Genomic DNA, 21,680 nt, shown 5'->3' on the forward strand with positions numbered 1-21,680 from the left:
TTCTATCTATTCTGGGTCAATGCCATCTAGTGGTGATTTCTGTAAATAACCGTTCCGTCTATCCAGACCAAAGCAACTTATTGTTGATTTCGCAGCTAATTTCACCTGTTCTTTTTGAGTCGACTCCATCTATTGATGGTTTTACAACCATTTTTTCTGTCGATTATGTGTCAATGCTGATTATCGGTGAGGTGTTGTAACTAATTTTCGCCTGTCTATTCTGCATTAATGTCGTCTATCAGTGATTTTCGTAGATAATTTTCTCCTGTCTGTCCTAGGTAAATTCTACCTACCGATAATTTTTGTGACTAGTTTCTCATGTATATTCTGGGTCAATGCCACCTATCGGATATTTTTATAACTAATTTTTTGTTGTCGAAAAACTTTGCACGGGCAATATCTACACAGCCAACAGCATCTCGATTCCCACAATTCTTTTTTTTTTTTTTTTAAGTTTTACGAATTCGTTGCTCACCCCGTATATAACATGCACGTGACCTACCACCTTGATACAACGTAAAGATATATACTGATGCAATAATTTGATTAGGACATGAGAAATGTTTCCGTCGAGTGAACATCTGTCTATACACAGTTCTCAAAAATAACAACAGTAAGGCTTATGCTCTGCCAGAAGAAAATAGCCGCCGCGGGAGTGGGGGTCCGACATTATCTGCCGACCCATCCATCACTCTTTACATTCACGAAGCGATCGATTCAACGATCAGCTCGGTCTGATCGCGTGATTTTCCGCTCCGTTAGACTTTTTCTTCGGGTCGTCGACGATCGATTTCTTGAGACCAACATCGATTACCGATATCGTAGTGACGGAACAATCCTTCATCTTGTAGGTCCCTGAAAGCATAAACCAATGAACGGATCAAAAAATGACGTCACAGAAATATCAATTTTAAAAAAAATCGTCTTAATTCAAACCCCATTTTTTTATGGGGCACCACTATGCATCCTGAATCCGGCCTCTTGTTATGTGAACTACAGGAGGCATTTTATGATAATACTACGAAATTTAAATGATAACAATATTCACCCACACTATAATTATGGGAGAATATTATCATTTATAATGATAATGTTATAGATAATATTCACACCACTGGGCTGAAGCCTTGTCAGCCCTCCGTATATGGTGCCATGGGTATTACCATGGCTCCCACCCCGTCTTCTGCAGCAGGGGGGGCCTTAGGCTGTGATCTTTGGTAGGCCCAAGACATATTTTTTAAGGTCCTCCTCTATAGTGAATATATAGTGTGGAAAAGTGTAAAATAAAAAGAATCGTCCCGGCCCCATCCCTTTGGGTTTACGGAAGTTTCGCATCCGACGTTTTGTACCGCACGTTCTGTCTCCGGTACCTTTCACACCCCCCCCCCCCTGCTCTAACCGTGTGAGTGACCATATGAGTTACTTGGTGAATGACTGTATGAGTGGAAGAAGTTAGTGGGTGGGTGACCGTATGAGAAACCAATCGAGTGTAGTCACCAACTTGATGACTAGGTCACTGATATAGTCACTCCCTTGATCATGGGGTTATGGCAGATGAAATGTCGGAGGAGAAATTTCCGGATCTCTATCGTGGCGGAGATACGGGGGCGTAATGCCCCCCACAACAGCGTCAAAGGTAAAGCCGCCTGATCTAATGTATTTGTGTATATATGAATTGACATCATGCCCTCCAGCAATCATCGTGCTCCCCAGATTTTCAAGTCTATCTCCGCCTATGCTCTCTATGGGGGCCCACAGAGGTCACATGCTTCATTGTCTCTAGTAAGTAAGTTTCTTTAGTTTTGGTATCAATGAAGATATGCCAGACTATTTGAGCCGGCTTCCCTGAATTGTTGAAAAGTGTGATGACGTCAAAACATATGACTGAAGTGGCTAGAGCCTCCTAGAAAAAGTTATATAGGCGCCTTAGAAGCGGCACATCATTTGTGTCTGGGGTGGATAGAACATGTCTTACAATTTATTAAGGCTATCTAAGATACGGCTCAAGCTCGCACGGTTGGTGAGCCTCATGCGCCACCCCTAAAGACGACCCTGGTGGGAGGCTGACAGGGCTTTAGCCCAGGCACGAATCACCGACTGAAGCTTTACGAACGTTTCGGACACAGAAGAGATTGAAGAAAGGTTCGCGTACAGAATTACAGCTATTCACTTACATGCAGCGCCGAAATCGCCAAAAATTTGAACTATTTTTTTTTTCTCCTGTACCAAAGGGTCCCCGCTTTGTAAGAATAACTTCTCCAAACCGCATTCAAATATACAGACTCCTTCAATTTTTAAACTATTTACGAATTTATGGGACACCCTATAAATATCTTATCGACAAGGGGCTGTTGATTTATCCCGTCGCCGAAATTTCTTCAGGCCCAGCTGCGTGACAGAATCCGGAACAATGACAAAAGCTATAACCACCCCATCTAGCTAATTTCCCCCCAAACATTCTCTAATTACGGCATAATTATTTCATATCCGGGACAACTTAGAAATCGGAAGGATAACGGGGCCTAGGTCTCTTAAGCGGGACATCTGGCCAACCTATTTCTTATTGGAAAACGCTCTTTAATTATTTATATTGAAAATGCGCATAATTACCTTCCTTTTCCATGGCAGCCGACTTTTCTTTCTCGATTCGGTACAAAGTGATTCGTTTGTGGATCTGATACGCGACGCAGATTACGGTGCAGCCACTCATCATCGAGAATCCGTACAGCCAGGGCAGCAGTATAATATCTTCCTGCAGCTACACACAAAAAAAGAACCACAAAATAATCGAGTTGAAGTTTTAAAGTTTAAAAAGTGGAATAAAGTTCATAATATTTCAGCATATCCAACAGACGTATTTTTCTTTAAGCCTTTGACACCCGCGGCACCTGAATTAGAACAAGGGCCCTCCAAATTGTTGGAGACGTATTTTAACGAGTAGGAGAAACAACCCCCCCCCCTCATTTTTTGGGCTTAAAATTTGGAAAATAGTTGAAAAGAGGTACATCTATACAGGATGATTCATGGATATGAAACATGGATAGAGTAGTATACAGGGTGGGAAAAAAAGGTGATGGTACACATCAATACAATTAATTGTGATCAAAGAATGCATGGTCTAACATGAAACACAAAAAGGTTTCTAAAGGGTCGCTCCGCAAACGTTAAAACAGCATTCCGGTAGAAGTTTATCGGAAGAAAAAGAACAGTACGCATGTAAATGTAAGGTGGGGAAGAAGAAACCGTATGCAAATCTGCGTCTCAGTGAATAAAAAGCACAGACACACCAGCCTTGTCAAGTTATTCCGGCGTGTAACAGGTGTAACGTACGGGATAATGATGCACTTTAGTAATACTGAAAAAGCAGACATGCATTTGATTTACAGAACTGCAAACGGAGGTGTTAAAGAGACAGCACGAATGTACGGTGAGCGTTTTCCACAAAGGCAATTGCTCAATCCGAAAACATTTGCGCGCTTGCATCGGCATCTCACACTGGATATACACTGGGAACTGTTAGAACGGTTGCACGCTGTAATAATTTCACAGGTGACGCAGATTTGCATACGGTTTCTTCTTCCCCAGGTTTCATTTGCATGCGCGGTGTTCTTTTTCTCCCGATAAATTTCAACAGGAATGCCGTTTTAACGTTTTGCGGAGCGGTCCTGCGTTTCATATTACACCATGCATTCTGTGATGACAATTGTTTGTATTGGTGTGTACCATCTCCTCTTAAAGTTTTTCCCATCTTTTCTGAATCACCCTGTATACATATCTATGTATAAGAGACCCCTCTTTTTATTTTTGGGACCCAATTTTCGCCAAAAACAGATTCCTTATACACGTTAAAATACGGTGTATTGATTCTGAATTTTCATTGTAAAATTATTTTCTGAAATTTTTTTTTGCCCAAATCATTATTTTTTCATTTTATTCTGAATCTGTTTTGTTTTTCTGAAATAATTTTTTTTTTTCATTTATTCTGAAATCATTATTTTTTTCATTCAATTCTTGAGTTATTTCTTCATAGAGTTTTTAACAATTTTGGAATTTTTTTCTTCCGTTAATTCTGAATTTTCATCAATTTTGGAATTGTATTTTGTTAATTTTTAACAATATTTTAATTTCTTTTTTTCCGCTAACTTTGAATTTTCAGCGATTTTGTAATTTTCTTTCGTTAATTCTGGATTTCCACCAGATCTTGAATTATTTCTTCCGTTCATTCTCAATTTTAACAATTTTGGGATTTCTGTTCCGTTAATTCCGAATTTTCATCAGTTCTGAAATTTTTTTCCCGTTAATTCTAGATTTTCATCAATTCTACAAGTTTTCCCCCGTTAATTCTGGATTTACATCAATATTCTTGAATTATTTCTTCCGTTAATTCTGCATTTTTAACAATATCATAATTTTTTTTCCCGTTAATCGTGAATTTTCATCAACTTTCAAGTCGAGCACAACTCAGGTCTATCGCCATGGACAATTTACTACCTAGTGAGTTGTGCCGGAAGTGGAAGTATGTGTACCTAACAATCTGAGTGCGTATTTAGTGTTGTGTATGATGTTTTAGTGCTGACATCTATATCTCAGAAATGAAGTGAGTGAAGTGTAATGACTGAATATTTGTACTGTTTGTAGGACTGTTGCTCTCTGTGGCGAGACCTTTTAACGGGGAGATCAGCTCGCATTTGTGACTTGAAGTTGAAAACCACAGATAACCAACTTCAGCCGACCACTACTATGGTGACGGTGGGGCTCGAACCAGGGAACTGGAATTTTTTCTTCCGTTAATTCTGAATTTTTTTACCAATTTCAGTATTTTTTTCTGGCGTTAATTCTGAATTTTTAACAATTTTAGAATTTTCTGATCCTTTAATTCTGCATTTTTTTACTATTTTAGAATTTTTTTCTTCCGTTACTTTTGAATTTTCATCAATTTTAATTTTTTTTTCCTGTTAATTCTGGCTTTCATCGATTCTTAAAAAATTTCTTCCGTTAATTCTGAATTTTTAACAAGTTTAGAATTTTTTCTTCCGTTAAGTCTCAATTTTCGCTAATTCTGGGATTGTTTTTTTTGCTGTTAATTTTGAATCTTCATGGAAATTCTGGAATTATTTCTTTCATTAGTCCTACATTTTCATTATTTTTTTCAATAATTATTTCTTTCGATTATATATTCAAATTCATCAATTCTAACATTTTCATTAGTTTTAAAAAAGAATTGTTTCTCTCTCATTATAGTTTAGAATTTCCTTCAGAGTTGAATTTTCATAAAATTTCTGCGTTAATTCACACTCAATTGCGTGTTTAAAATTTTGGAATTGTTGGGCTATTTTCAGCATTCCTGTGTATTCTGGAATAATGGATGACGTTTTCCCTCCCACACAAAATATATAATATTGGAGCAAAAGGGGGGTGTCCTAAATATTACTGGTGTCCCAAAACTGTTGAGACGCATCTGGTAAGGACGCCCCAGTCTCAAATTCAATGCTTGAGGTATCGGTGCTTAAAAACTCCTTAAGAAGTCATTATACAAATACAAATACAACGCCACAACAGGCAAATTGCCCAACGAGGTGGCTGACTTGAGAACATCATGGATCCCCGAGCCATTTTTTGGAGGCCCTACCTACTACTGCTACACCCACAAATGCACCCCCCAACCCCACGGAACCCCCCAACGAATCGGTACATGCGGGAATGTGCGTGTACGTGTAGTGCAACCTGACGTAAAGTTTGTTTCTGTGTAATGTTTGTTATGTGTAGTGCTGCCATCAGTTTTTTTTCTAACTATGAGTGAAGTGTTATGATTGAATGATTTATCGTTGTAGGACTGTTGCTCTCTGTGGCGAGACTTTTTAACGGGGAGATCGGCTCGCATTTGCGCCTTGAAGTTGGGAACCACAGAAAACCAACTTCAGCCGACCACCACTGTGGGGTTCGAACCCGGATCCTCGCATCGCGAGTCCGTCACTATAACCACTCGACCACCACAGCGGCTCATTTCATTTCCTTTTTAAGGACCTTTAAAAACCCCTTAAAATCCTTCCAGCTGTTTCTAAAAAAAAGTCGACTTTCCCCCGCTCTCGATTTTGTCCCCGAAAATCGGATTGTTGTAACTGCAGTTCCTTATTCAAATTATCGGCCCCCTCATCGGGCTTTTCATCGTGAAACCCCGATCATATCCTTGATCGTGCAGCTGAAGATGGTTTACTCTAGTCCAGTGTTTCTCAACAACCGACCGCGGTTTCCATTTTCAAAAAAAGAAAGAAAAGTCGCCACTGCAAGCAGCAGAAATCACTATGGTCGATCGCCATTGCGTCAAATCCCGATCCTTCGTGGGAGAAAAATTCATTTCATGAATAAGAGCTAGTAGTCCGCCGAATTATGAGTTAATTTGTAAATTTCGCCAAATAACGAGTGTTAAATTGCCAATGTCGCCAAGTAACAAGTGCTAAATTGCCAAACATCGTGTTGAATGTCCTGAAATTTGCTCTCATTTTGCAACAATTTCTTTCTGAGTATAACTGAAAAACAAGAAGGAAAATTGAAAAACTTAATTTTAAAGAATTTGCGTATGTGTTGATCCACTTTGAGCGAGAGATGAATAAAGAGTTGCTGCAAATATAATTTTGTAAGAAAAATCTTTGTCAGCTGTGGATTTTTATTTTGAATAATTGGGGGAAGGGGAATGAATATCACTTTTAGAATTTTTATAATTTATGTGATGCTGTTATGAGTTATATTTTTGACCGAAACTTGAAAGTTTTAGAACACTTTGGTGACAACAGAAAAGTATGTATGTAGATTGAATTATTTTATGAATTCTTATGATGCTGGATAACAAATCAAAAGTTGTAATTTCTGAACCACTTCTACGTCTATATTTTTGAGAACAGGGAAAATTTGTTTGGCAAATTAAAAATAAATTTGCATATGTGCCCCGCCCCCCTTTTTTGCTTTAAATCTTATAAGTTATGAAGTTTGCCATGACTCCTTAAAACTCCTTAAAAACTCCTTAATTTTTATTTAGGAAATTTTGTATGAACCCTGTATTATCGAATGTATTTGTTCGCAGCAAAAAACATCCCAACTCTCATTGTCTTTATGATAGCCATTAAGATCGGTCATATTCATGGGAGAAAATAAATATTAACAGGAAGTATTATCAGGAAATTATGATATACTATCAAGAATCGTGTTGAACATGGAAATCCTAATAACAACACGTGATCAGAGAAATCGCGAACCGAGACGAGAGAATATCACGGGTAACCCGTAATAACAGTAATCAAGCTGTGTAAAAAACCATTCATATTTACAAATGAACAGAAAATATAATACGACGAAGGTTATGTATGTAATCTCATTCGCGTGAAACTGCGCGATTTGTCGACAGTTTTGTACCATGAGAATGTAACAAACAAGATACAACACGAAAACAAAGCATGTCGTGCTGACAGAAACCAATAAAATGCCTCGTCGACACCCACTCCACACGCGGAGAAAGACACAAAAAAATGAATCCTTACCTCAGCAGCGAAAGACAACGAGACGATGGTCAGAGCCGTAGGGACATTCTGGACCCCACACTCGATGGCTATAGTTTTGCGGATGGGCATCGACCTCTTGCACATCCAGGCGAGGGTGTATCCGAGAGTTAGACCGACAGCCGGTAACGTTAGAACGACACCGTAGAGCTTCCCGGGCACGCCTGTGAACATGTTGGGAAAGACAATGACCTCCAGGACGATGCACACGATCACCACCAGGATGCCGACGTAACCTCCGACCTGTTCAAAAAGAAATAAAGCAACTTCGATGGTTTATACCTTTTAATAACTAGAAATGATAATGAGCAGACTTGATAATCGATCGACACATCGACTTGGTGAGATATTGAAGGATGTATGCCCTATATTAGGTGTGATCAAACGAAATGTGGGCTGCACAAGGCCACAACTGTAAATAAAATTACTCTGCAACAGATCTCTCTGTAAACAAAAATGTACTCTTTCGACTGAGGCTTTCTTCAATTTTCAGGCCCACTTCCCGTAATTTTGAACGAACAGGTCTAGCATGGTGCATCTGGCCAAATTGCCCTTAGTGTTCCCAACTCTATTAGGGGCTGTGTAAAAAATGCACAGTATATGTTTTTGAAAATGTCTGTTTGTCCTGTTTCGATGTGCGAGTGATGTTACTTGCAAATTATATCAGCAAGATATTACGTATTTGGAAGAAAAGAGTCCCCAATAAAACGCAGTACAAGCATATTCTCCGACATGAAGAAAACATTGGTGGCTGATAATCACCGTTCGTCCCGTATATAAGGGACTCAATCCCGTACGAACGGTACGTTTCATTGTATATTCATGAATTATTTGTTAAGGGGGCCTCAGGACTTCACAAAATGTACTTGGAAGAGGGCTCAATTAGCTTCAGCCACCAGGTTTCGCTGCACCTATGAGTACAAGTAGGCTGGTCGTCTAGTTCACTTTCCCAGTTTTAGTTTGTTCTTCTTTGATGATCAAAGAACCTGATCAATGGTACCAATTTTTGACCATCATGTAACCCAATAAATATCTGTACACGATCATCTAGAAACCCAAGCAACTGCTTCCCATGGTAATTTAGGACCCAATCAACAGCTGTCCACGGTCATCTAGGAACTCAATCAATAACTGTTTTTTTTCGTCAAGGAATTCAATCAGCAGCTTTACTTAGTCACCTAGGAACCCAGTCGTCCTTAGTCATCAGTGTCATCCAGGTACCTAATCAGCAGCTGCCCTTGGCTATCCATGTGCCTAATCAGCAGCTGTTTTCGTTTGCCTAGAAACTCAATTGGCAGCTGACCCCCTGTTTGTTCCCCTGCCTCTCTTTCTTTCAAACCGAGCACAACTCCGATCTATTACCATGGGAGATACTCCATCTATTACCATATACTACAGTATGAGTTGTGCCGAAAGAAATTGTTTGCCTAGAAGCTCAATCGCAGCTGTCGTTATTTATCTAAAAACTCAATCATCAACTGTCCTTGGTCATCTAGAAACTCAAGTAGCAGCTGTACCTGTTCATCATGCAACTCACTAGCAGTCGTACTTAGTCATCATTCAGGAACCTAACCTCAGCAGCTTCCCTTGTTCGTCTAAAAACTCAATCAGCAGCTATCCTTGGTGATACAGTAACTCAATTAGCAGTTATCCTTAGTGAAAAAGGAACTCAATCAGCAGCTATCCTTGGTGAAAAAGGAACTCAATCAGCAGCTATCCTTTGTGAAAAAGGAACTCAATCAGCAACTGCATTTGGTCACCAACCAACTCAGTCAACAGCTGTTTTTGTTTCGTCTAAAAACTCAACCAGCAGGTGTTCTTGAATTGAAAGTTTTCGTTAGAAAGTCTCGCCACAGAGAGCAACAGGCCTACAAAAGATATAAATATTCAGTCATTACACTAAAAACAGATGGCAGCATTGAAAAATCAGACACTGCACTAGATACGCACTCAGACTGTTAGGGACACACATTTGCACTTCCAGCACAACTCACTAGATATCAAGTTGCCCATGGCGATAGACCTGAGTTGCGCTGGGTTTGAAAGAAAGGTGTTCTTGATCATTAAGGGACCCAATCAGCAGCTGTCCTCGGACAGATGTTGATCGAAACTCTTGAACACGGAGCACCCCCCCCCCCCCCACACACACACAATAATAATAAGCAATATTTTTTGAATGTTTTTTGTGTTTGTGGAAGTGTGTTTTTGCTGGACGGTAGGTACGTACGTCCCGGCAATCATAAAATTCTACACCAGCGTTTGGTTGAAATTATTGGAACAGCCACCCTATAGCCCAAATACTGCCATGCTGAAGAATAGTTTGCTATCACAGCCCAAGGCACATTTTAATGACAAAAACATACACGGGCTTGCGCAACAATGGAACATTATCCAAGACATTTATTTCTAACTGGTACGCGTATTGTATCGTCAGAGACTCTCGTCACCTTTTCATTTGATCAACCCTTACATAATCCATCGTTGCATATGATAATCACTTGTGATGCAATGCAATACATTTAATAACTATGAGGAACGTACCTTTGTTATGATAGTTGCTATCTTAGGGAATTTCCATCTGATGAACATACCAACCACAACGGGCGATGTTACGGATACCAGCGATAAAGCCAGCTTATCGTACGGTATCACCAGATCCTGGGTCTCGAAACTGCGTCCGTACAGCCACACGTTCAATGGCATCATCCCCATGGCCATAAGCGTTGACATCGACGTCATCGCGACACTAAAAACGTAAAATGACGTTAGAGACAGTCTATAAAAGTAAAACATGTGGAGTCTTCCATAAAAATTTGTGAATATTGAAAGACTAATCAATATTATACTTACTGTAAGTTTAAGGACAACCGAGAAACGACTGTGTATAATGAAAAATTGTGCTTGTGTAGGTGCATGAAATTTTAGAGTGGCGATTACAATTAGAACTAAATATTTTCCACTGAAAATGTAAAAGTCGAAACCTGGAAAAAAGTACGAAGAAACGCGTGGTTTCAGATAAGAAATTCGCATTTTTCTCGTGTTGGCGTAACAGCAGAGACTGTTTTGATCAGTCATGATCTGTGAAATCAAATTTTTTTTTTGTTCCGAAAGTGCGAAGATGGCCAAAGACAACATATTTATTGGACATTGAAGGAGAGAAACACTTGCTCTCAGAGAAACTGCGATGCCTAGTCATGAAATTTCGAGAAGTATTAAAAGATTGAAGATAGAGATAGATTTATATTTGCACTACAACAAAGATGAATACAGACCTGCAGAGATGTGGATAACCTGACATTCGTATTATACATACAATATTGAAAAAATTAAAATCAATTAATTAGGCAAAGACAAAGAAGATATCGAATTCATGGAGGCGAGCGGGTCACATTCACATGAACCAATGTTAATGAAAAAAAAAAAAACTTGATGAAGTTTATTATTATATATGTGAGTGTGTCGTTGAACTGGCAAAGGGCTATTATATGCAATTATTGCCCCTGAAGACTGTTGGTTAATGGTTTTATAAATGGAACCGATAGTTATGGACTGAAAGATTGCACAAGAAGGCGTCTTTCTCTTACGTTCGTCAGAAAAAGACGATTATTCACACTTTTTACGTGAAAACATTCTTTGTGTAATTCAGAAGAAATACTAATTGCTTTGCACACGTCGAACTGCACCTAATGTGATTAAAAGAAATATTCGAATGTGTGGTATGCAAAACCGAAGTACAACCTCCCTTTACAGTACTTTCAAAAGCGAGATCAATTCTCCAAAAGCATGTATCTTTTAGTGCCAAGTGGAATGATGTTGTTTTATTTGATGAGAAGTTCAATTTAAATGAACTTGGCGTAGCAGAGCCATATTTTCGAAACGCCAATTCCAAGGAGGATCAGCGATGGTTTGGGGAGGTTTTGCATCCCAAGGAGAAAGTCAAATCGCGTTCATAAGCTGCAAAATGAACTCAGGGGCGTATCAAGACATTTTGGCAGAAAATCTATTTCTGGAATAATAATAAAATACAACCTCATATTTTATTATATTAAAAATATATTCCTTCAATCGATTCCGAAGTAATATCTTTCATTAATTTTGAAATTACCTTTTGCATAATTTTTGAAATTACCTTTTTCATTAGTTCCGAAATTTTTTTCCATCAATTCCGAAATTATTTTTTTCCATCAATTCCGAAATTATTTCTTTCATTAATTCTATAATTAATTGTTTTTCAATAATTTTCTGAAATTGATCGGCGGTCCACGACAAAAAGCTTCAAGGGCCAAATGTGGTTCGTGGGTCACGCGTTGAAGATCCTTGGTTTAAAATATGACCAATAGCTCGAAAATGCCTAAAAAATGTTACATTTCGCATAAAAAACCGAGCCCTAGTTATAAGACTGTCATGAAGTAAAGCCCGGAAGTAAATTTGAAAGAGAGCAAAGTTTATTCTTGTATTTACGTATCGATTTGTGTGTTTATCTGCTACCGGATTGGTTCTGTTTTTCTTAGGAAGGAGGTGTTCCTTGTTTGGATATTTGCTCTCGTGATGTTCGAAACGAAAGTTCATCATCTTCGTCATCATTTATTATCTGATGGTTATAAAAAGGATTAATAAAGCCTCCGAAACATATCTGATCTTTCTCGCGCTTAGCTGGTATATAAATATAGATTAGCGTGTGCCAATCACCCCTTTAATTAATCCTTCATTCCCAACTTGTTCGTATTCCTTTTCTTTTATCTTTACCGTTGTTATGATGACTGTCAGGAAGGAAAACGTGCCTTCACATACACAGTCGAGTCACGTTCTTGTGACCACCTCCTACTCTTGATATCAGCGGCACGTAGCTACTAAAATAAAGCATGTGTCGTGCAAATATGCGAGTGTTCTGAAAATGGTATCATCTGTTATTGGTTGGAAAATGTTTGTCAATTATTTGATTTTCAAAAGAAAAGATGATTGGTGGATTTTTCAGCCGAAAATCCCATTGTGTGTGTCCAACTTTGAAATTGGGCATTTTGTGAAGCATCTACGTGCTGATGGACTAAAAGTGCAACGCAGTCGCAACCAGACAAATGCAGTCGAATCCTGTTTTAACGAATACCGTTATAGCGAAAATCTCGTTTCTACGATCACTTTTCTAATCCCCCCAGACAAGTTTACATAGGGACAATGCAAAAACGTGGAATCCCCTTTATAACGAAATTTGGTTATAACGAAGTAATTTCTCCAGAAAAAAAGAAAAGGTCTCTTGCAGTTCGTTATAACGGGATTCGACTGTGGTAGTCCTATCCCTACGAGTAACCAAAGGTAAAACAGCAGAGCACCAGGTTCGTCAGCTGTAGAGGTATGTGAAGACTGACAGACGAAATATATATAGTTATGTAATATTCGGTCCAAAACGAACCAGGGAGCTCTCCAGGGAATATATACGCTGGTTGTATAGGAGGACATGGGTCACAGTCCCATGGCAGCCTTCACGTTTTGTGCCGCGTCTAATGGATGTGTATTTGTCGTATTTGGAGGCAAATCTCTGAACATGAGATTTCCTGATTTCCTGATCCCCGAGCTAGGGCTAAGTAACCTTCCCTCTTGTGGAGTTTCTATGCAGAGCTTCCAACATCATGGGGCCCGCGGACAAAGTAATGTTCTTGGGCTCTGTAAATAAGATGGAAGTTATAGCTTACACATCAACATACTCACCCTTGAAAAGCATGGTACCAGATCTCGTGATAAAGCATGGTACCAGATCTCGTGATATAGCCTACACCAGCGGTTCTCAACCTTTTTTTGACTCGCGGAGCCCTTTTAAGTAAAAAAATTCTATGGTGGAGCCCTGTAGGCTAATTTTTTAATTATTCATCAAAGTTACTGACGTATTTTTATTATTTAAAAATATTTATAACTATTTTCTTTTAATTTTACTGTTTCTTTTTAGTTTTCTCGAGCGGCCGCGGAGCACCGGTTGAGAACCGCTGGCCTACACCATAGTTTCCCAAACTTTTTGTTCCCCATCGCTTCTTCTTCAGAAATTTTTTTCTTCCATCGTCCCGGACTAAAGTGAACCCATAGGATCCTATGTTTTTGTTGCTTCTATCACCCCCCCCCCCGGACCATTCCATCTCCCACCAGGGGGTGATATTGCACACTTTGATAAACACTGGCCTACACCCACCCTATGGACATGAGTCCTCCACTCGGGACATGCGTTGAGAGGGCCCTGGTTTTACTGCTGGAACGTGAAAGTAGTCACAAGTTTCTCACCATATTTCACTTAGAAAAGATTTGTTTCTTCCCATCTGAATTTTTTCACGGTTCTCTGTGGCCTCCTTAGCCACCTGTCACGACTCGCCTTCCATTTGATTTTCACCCGTGCACCCCATTCCCTATAATATCCCAGTACCACAAAGGGGCTGAGAAACACTGGTCTAAATCTTTCGCCCCCACACTTTCCTGTAGCTATTGACAATACTGCATTCTTCTTTACCTTTGAGAACTTTCCAGCACCTTTTGTGTCACTTTTAGGCTGCCTAGTTGCTGCCCGGGCAGCGCACAAAACCATTACATTTAATGCGACTCAGTAAAATCAGATTAAAAAAAAAAATAGAGAAGGATTTTACCTTAAGGACAGGTCACCGTCACAGAAGTATGTGAAGGCATTCGATAGAACACCACCCGGACAACAGGCGATTATCAGGATACCCGTGGCGTATAGGCTGTCGACGCCTACGGCCTGTATCATGGAGAAGGCCGATAGAGGCACGATGACAAACTGGCTGAGCATACCGATGCCGATTCCTATTGGTTTCTTGATGTGAGCTAGAAGCTGGAATTAGAGAAATATTTGAATTTCAGTATCATTCAGTTTCCAATATCCGCTATTTAATAATCTATAATTTCGGTGAATTATTTTTTCCATTTTTTTGAAATAGCCTAGAAAAGAAAAATAGTTAATAAGTGCAATTATATACAAAATCATATAAAATGATTTTTAATTAACCTTACGAAAGATGTACAGGGTGATTATAATTAAAGTTCCCGTACTCTGAGTAGTTTTTCCCCAAAAACTTTCATTTCCGAATACAGCCAAGTTTTTTAGGATATCTAAACGAGACCATGAGAAAGATTTATGAAATTAAAAAAAAAGTTAAACTTCTGATCACCAGGTGAAAAAGTGAAGCTTTTTTATTGAATTTTCCTATTTCCTATTGTCCATATAGCGTATATACCAAGTTTTAATGGAATATGTCGACCAGAACGGGTACTATATAGGTCTGAGTAGTTTCAGTATACAAATACAACGCCACAACAGGCAAAATGCCCAACGAGGTGGCTGAGAAAAAGATGCCCATAAAAATATGGATGTCATATATTTCCGAAATATAGCAACCCCATTAAAAATGCAATTAACACTAATTATAAACAATATATACACATGATAAAATACTATACAATGCCCATAAAGAATACTTACTGTTGTCTTATTCTAAGAATGGATAGCTTCTCGATTTACCGCAACATGTTTATCGTATTTCTTTTTAAACGTGTCAATTGTGTTACAATTTACTACCTCCGGGGGTAAGCTATTCCATTTATTAACAACCCTATTAGAGAAAAATTCCCTGCGACACCATAACCTTGCATTGTCCCTCACCAATCGACACTGGTGTCCCCTCGTAAAAACAGTCGATTGGCGGTGTACTAAAAGTTCATGGTTCATCCTATCCATCCCATTGAAATACTTACTGATCCTACCTACGATACCTACAATACCTACTGACATTACTACCATCACATTACAACGACCGGTAGGATAAGTACCAAATGTTTTTATATAACGACTATTCTATTATGTTTTTCTTTCGATACATAACGACTTCCCAATATATTTCCTTCATTTTCCATGGAACAATGGGGGTCGTTGTAACGAGAGTAGACTGTTTTTTTGGTGAGATCGAATAAAAAAAAAATTACACATTAAAAATATGTAATTTCTAAATGAAGGAATTAAAAAAAGAAATCGTTTTGGGGTAAAAGAATATTTTTTTAATACATAGATTTTTCAAGATACAGTCGATGCTCGTTATAACGGTCCCTCTTTATAGCGACCACTCCATTACAACGACCGGTAGGATAAGTACCAAATGTTTTTATATAACGACTATTCTATAATTACAGAAAAATATGTAATTTCTAAATGAAGGAATTAAAAAAAAAATCGTTTTGGTAAAAGAAATATTTCAGACATTTTTAGTAATTTAAATTTTTAAAAATAATTTTGGTGGTGAAAGAATGAAAGATATTTGAAGAAAAATATTTAATTTCACCAAGAAATTTTTTTCTCATTTTTTTGAATGGTTTTACCAAATATTGCTCACGAGTTATTTTTGTACTCAGGTTGCATCGAAGCTACGAGTATAACAGAGGATCCTATGGGATCGCTTGAGTGTGATGAGCGGGTTTTTCCTTAAGAAACTGGTGTTAGTAATTAATAGAATATTTTGAATCGTTTTAATTTTAAAAAATTCGTTTTTTCAGGTATTTTTTGGTGAGGTTAAATAAAAGAAAATTTATTATTCTGACTCATTTTGGTAAATGACTATTTTGGATAGTTTTATCATGGGGTGGGGGGGGGGGGTGTCAATCAAGTATTACGGCAGAATCGACAGGGGGGAGTTTTGGGTTTGCCGAATTTTGATGACAAGGGGGAAGGGGTTTGAATGATGCTTACGTCATCAACAGTGCCGTAATTAGGCAGGTGCAACCTGTGCGCCCGCACAGGACCCACTTGGAAGGGTGGGGTGGGGGGGGGGGTAAGAATAGACCTAAATGCAAATTCTTGCACAGGGCACAGGAATGGCTAGTTGACACTGGTCATCAACCACCTTTTGTAAAAATATGAAATATTCTTTTAATGGCATCTTACCCGGTGTGCGGAAAATGAGAAAACCTTTTCGCTATTTTGTGGGCATCTGAACCAAGATTCTTCTTTCAGTGGGATCCTTCAAGTGTTCTAGAAATGTGTCGCGGGCAGCTTAAGTGCTCTGGAACTGTGCCGGGCGGCACTCAAGTGATCCCGTAATTATGCCACGGATCACTTAAGTAATCTGCGAATGTGTCGCAGGTAGATAGATAGAACCGCTCACAACTCCGGACTGATGCAAAGCACCTTACTTCCGTTTGTGCCGCAGGTAACTTGAGTGATGTGAAACTGCACTGCGGGTCGCTTAAGTTCTCCAAAACTGTGCCACAAGTCACTCAAGTGATCTGAAAATGTTCCACGGGCCGTTTAAATGCTTTGGAATTGTGCCACGGGTCGCTTAAGCGATCTGTAAATTTGCCTCTTAGTTAATTTTTTCCAAAATTAGGTTTGAGATGGTGGGCCATGGGTTTACAGCATAGTCTCCCAAACTTTTTGTTTCATCCCCTTCATCAGAAATGTTTTCCTCTCATCGCCCCCCAACTCAAGTAAAACCATAGGATCCTATATTAAATCAGTAGGTTCTATCACCCCCTTGGACCATTCCATCGCCCACCAGGGGGCGATATTGCCCACTTTGGGAAACACTGGTTTAGAGCAAGGGTTCTCAAACTGTGCGCCTCCAACCTGTCAGGGGCACCGTGGAGCGGGGGAGGAGAGAGATCGATAGAAGCTACGAGTATAACAAAGGATCCTATGGGATTGCTTGAGTCAGGGGGGTGATGAAAGAAATTTTTTTCGAAGAAATAGGGAGATGGAATAAAACTTTTGGGAAAATGGCTCTTAGAGGATTGTTCACAATGAATTTCTTAGAGAAATTTTGACTTTTAAGCCTTCAAATAGCGTTGAATAGATTACAATAACATAAATTTATTTTCTTCCAAAATTTTAATTTAAAAAAAAATATTTTTTGTGTCAAAAAAGTAAATTTTTGATCGGGGGGGGGGGGGCATAGGAGGGATCATGCCGTACCCCCCCCCCCCCCCCCCCACGAACGTCTCTGATCCCAATATGCGTTAGAAGGTAGGGTAAGGGCAGAGCAGACGAAATTTTGCTGACAAGGGGGAGGGGGTCAAAAATGGCTAAAAATATGCTGACGTAATATTTGAACGGCTCCTAATGTGTGAGCCTCTTATTTTTAAAAATTATTGTTGCTGAGATTAAATAAAATAAAATTGTAGAAAAAATACGTAATTTTTAAATCTTCTAGGATTTGTTTTTTTAAATATTTTTTTGTAAGATTGAAAATTCAAAAAGAAATTGCAGAAAAATTTGGAATTTCTAAATTTTCACCTACAGAATTTTTTTGAATCTTTTAAGTAATTGAATAGCTTGGATACTTTAACAAAATTTCATTTTTAAAAAATATCTTTGTTGGGATGGAATCATTAAAAAATATGTGATATCTACTTTTTTTTGCCGAATTGTTTTGATAAAAAAATATTTTAGACATCTTTAATAAATTGAATTGAAGGGAAAAAAACTTTTGGTAGATATAGAATGAAAGAAAATTTTCATAAAAATATGTAGTTTCGTAATCTTCACCTAGAAAATGTTTTTCAAATTTTTTCATTCTTCATTTTATTTCATTGCATAAAAATACAGTAGTCTTCTCAAAACCCATTTTCGGCCGCTCTTACAATACGTGACCAAAAAAAAAAAAAACGCAAAATTTTTTATACATATATGTGATGACCGGCTACTTAAATAACATATTTTCGAAGTTTCAAAAAATTGCACATCAATTTAGCATGCTTTTCCTTTGTAATTAATGTAAATTTCCAATTAATTTATTTTCTAATTAATGTAAACTAATTATCTTATTTTGATCAAAATAATTAATAATTACAATTTTGGGAAACCTCGTGTATCATGTGACAAAAAAAAACAACTTTTTTTCTATTTTAAAAAATATATTAAAAAAGTTTCAGATAGAAACTCGGAATAAAATTTCTGAAAATTTCATTTTTGAAAAAAATCATTAAAAGAAATCAAGTTTCATTGTAAACAAATTTAAAAAAAAAATACTATGACACTTATCAGACGTTTTAGTTCCCAAAACGCACGTTTCATACAAAAATTTAAATGAAAAAAAATTTATGCAAAGCGTTGTGCGAATTCAACGCATGCAATCAAAAATGGGACGCCTCTCAGACGCGGTCACCCCTGTTTTACGGCCAAATAATAATTTTCCCTCGTATAATAAAAGTATGCATCTCAAACCTCTGATTTAGGGTCACCCCTCCTCTTTTACGGACAATTTGTTTTGTCCCCACCGGCGTCCGTAATGCATAAAAATCATGAAATTTGGCAGAAAATACATAGTCATACGTTTGGAAAGAAAAAGAACATGAAAAGAAACATACCTGCTGCCAAGTAATCTCGCACCCCATGGCCAACATGACAACAATAAGGATAACAAGCAGCAAATAATCGACGATGGGTTTCAATTCGGAAGTCTTTTCCAACGCGCTCTCCGTCGAGTTCCACATCACGGTCACGTTATACATAATCTCTTCCATTAACAATTATTATTAAAATTACACAAATCTCCGCCTTTATATAAATATCACAAAGACCTTTTCTTTTATCTGTTTAACGTCAAAGTAGGAAGAAAAAAAAATTTAATGACTTTTTAACGAGTTCGGAATATGAACTGTTTATGGAATGGGATTTTATCGATTAAGTTCGGTATCGAGAAATCGGTCTAAAAGAGACGATGATTGTGAAATAGAAACTCCGTCTCTCTCTGGAAGGGGTCAACGCAGAGGATCGAACCTTAACCTTTTTGTATTTCTTAATATTTCGTCGATTTTGCTGTTGATTTCTCGGGGATAATCTTTCTAGGATGGTGGTCGTAATAATAATGAAAAAAGAAACGATCTTGACGGACCATTACTAAACAAGGAGCGGAAAATGAAACTGATCGCAAAAAAAATATATTGAAAAAAAATTACTAGCGTAAATCAAACACGTGATCTGTGTGTGAAAAGCTTTTTTTTTTATTGTTGCCGAATGTCATCCCATTATTAATGTGTGACTTTGACTTGTGTTTCTTTGAATTGTTTTGCCCGCCGTTGCCACCTGCCAACATTGCGATTGCCTAAATTATAACGTGTTATCAATTGCGTGAAAAGGAAACTAATTTCACTTCACGGAAACAGAATTCAATTCGGGTTTTTTTTTTCCCCTTCGTGAATAATTTCGTAACATGATCATTAGGGGAATTTTTCCGTTACATACTTTTGCGAGGTGATGTAAGGGATTTTTCATGTCTATGGTTGTCTTTTACTTATTGCATGTACGTGTACTCCGTCTAACTCTATAAAAATTGCTCGTCTGGCCGCTGTCTTTTGACTTCCAACGATACAAATGTCATGGGTTTAACATTAATTGTCATTAGTCCGACATTACACGTGTTATGATCCCACCACTGCAAGTGTCATGATTCTAACATTATGCATGTCACGATTCCAACATTAAATTTTGTCATGTGATTCCAACATTGAATTCTGTCATGATTCCAACCATTGATTGTGTCATGATTCAAAAATTGTAAACTTTGACCTCAACGTTAATTCTGTGTTATGCTAATCTCTCTATATACATATAAAATAATATTTATTTATTTAAATACCACGCTACAGAAAACAATCCAATTATAGCAAGGTATGACATAGAAGTGTAAATATAATAAAATCAAACACAGGATAGAATGCAATGCACAGATAATATAAAATATAAAAAATAGAATTAAACCAAATAAGTTAATACCGAATAAGTAAAATAAAGGCCTGTATAAAATCACCGGATCAATTAAAAATGAAAATAAATAAATAAAAACACACGACGATTAAAAATAAAATGAAAAATAAATAAACAACGAAAAACGAAATATTTTAACAGTCAAATACAAGAAATCATCATTTAAAGAAAATAAATCGTGGATCGATCGGAGAGAAGAAGCTCTTTGAATTTACCTATAGGTGCTGCAAATATATCAAATTCGTCAGGTAAACTATTATACAAAATACAAAATCTGTTTATAGCACAAGACAGACCAATCAATGTCCTAAAGTGAGCTATATGAAATAATTTATTTGACCTTGTGTTGTACCGTGTGACCAAGAATCCTATTTTAGATAACAGAAAAGACCAATCGATATTACCATTAACTAACCTCCGGAAAAATTTCAAAAGAATGAAATTTCTTCTCTTTTGGAGACGTAATTAAAAAAATTTGCCGGGGAAAAGTAGTTGAAATTGTAATGTCATATACTCTAAATTTCTTGAAATACAAATATCGCATAAATGAATTTTTATAATTTCAATATCATCAATAGCATTATTGTAATGAGGATTCCAAACAACAGATGCAAATTCAAGTTTTGATCGTATTATAGAGTTGAAGAGAATAATCATTGTATCCAAATTGGTGAAATCTTCAGTTATTCTTTTAGGCTAACCGAGTCTGCGATATGAATTACTACAAATGTCGTTAATATGATCACGAAAGGTAAAATCAGAGGTGTAAATTACACCCAGGTCCGTAGCAGAATATCTTCTCTGTAAAATATCAGTTCCAATATAATGAGAGTATGTGATAGGATTTTTCCTACGGGTGTAAGACATAACAAAGCATTTGTTAATATTCAAGTGTAAATGATTCTCGATACACCAGTGGTAAATGTGAGTTAATTTATCTTCAACAATAGAACAAGATTCAAAATTTACAATAAAGTCAAATATTTTAAAATCATTAGCAAATAATAAGCAATTAACAACAGAGGTCCAAGGACAGACCCCTGAGGGACACCAGATGTTACACAAAATCCATCACTAAGAGACGAGCCAAAAGATACAAAATCAATTTGGCAAATAAATTACAAGTATCATCACAGAAACCAATTTTTTTTAGTTTGTACATCAATATAAAGTGGCTAACACAATCAAATGCTTTAGCGAAATCTGTGTAAATTACATCGAGCTGACTTTTATTAGCTATGGCTTCAACATATAAGGGTATTGAGGGAAAGGATATTGGTAACCGTAGATCTATTTCTAACAAAACCGTATGCCCTCTTGGTTACATACAAGCATTACGCAGAGCCGATACCCCTGAAACTATAAATGTGAAATTTTGTCAGCAT

The 21,680-nt window shown here is 37.5% G+C and overlaps 1 protein-coding gene across 1 annotated transcript; it reads right to left on the reverse strand.

Annotated features, from left to right (window-relative positions):
- Positions 1-427: 427 nt before the first annotated feature.
- Positions 428-19,454, reverse strand: LOC149086262 (sodium-dependent organic anion transporter-like). Its single transcript, XM_089232285.1, has 6 exons — positions 18,897-19,454; positions 14,171-14,376; positions 10,092-10,296; positions 7,533-7,793; positions 2,611-2,758; positions 428-855 (listed from the first exon to the last, which is right to left on the reverse strand). Exons 1-6 carry the CDS (start codon positions 19,050-19,052, stop codon positions 725-727), a joined length of 1,107 nt encoding a protein of 368 aa, XP_089088411.1. The 5' UTR covers positions 19,053-19,454; the 3' UTR covers positions 428-724.
- Between the last annotated feature and the right edge of the window lie 2,226 nt (positions 19,455-21,680).

The sequence above is a fragment of the Pholcus phalangioides genome, unplaced genomic scaffold (genome assembly GCF_987345545.1).
Source record: "Pholcus phalangioides strain wild (caught in Gottingen) unplaced genomic scaffold, Ppha-v1.0 ptg000005l_1, whole genome shotgun sequence".
Classification (NCBI taxonomy): domain Eukaryota; kingdom Metazoa; phylum Arthropoda; class Arachnida; order Araneae; family Pholcidae; genus Pholcus; species Pholcus phalangioides.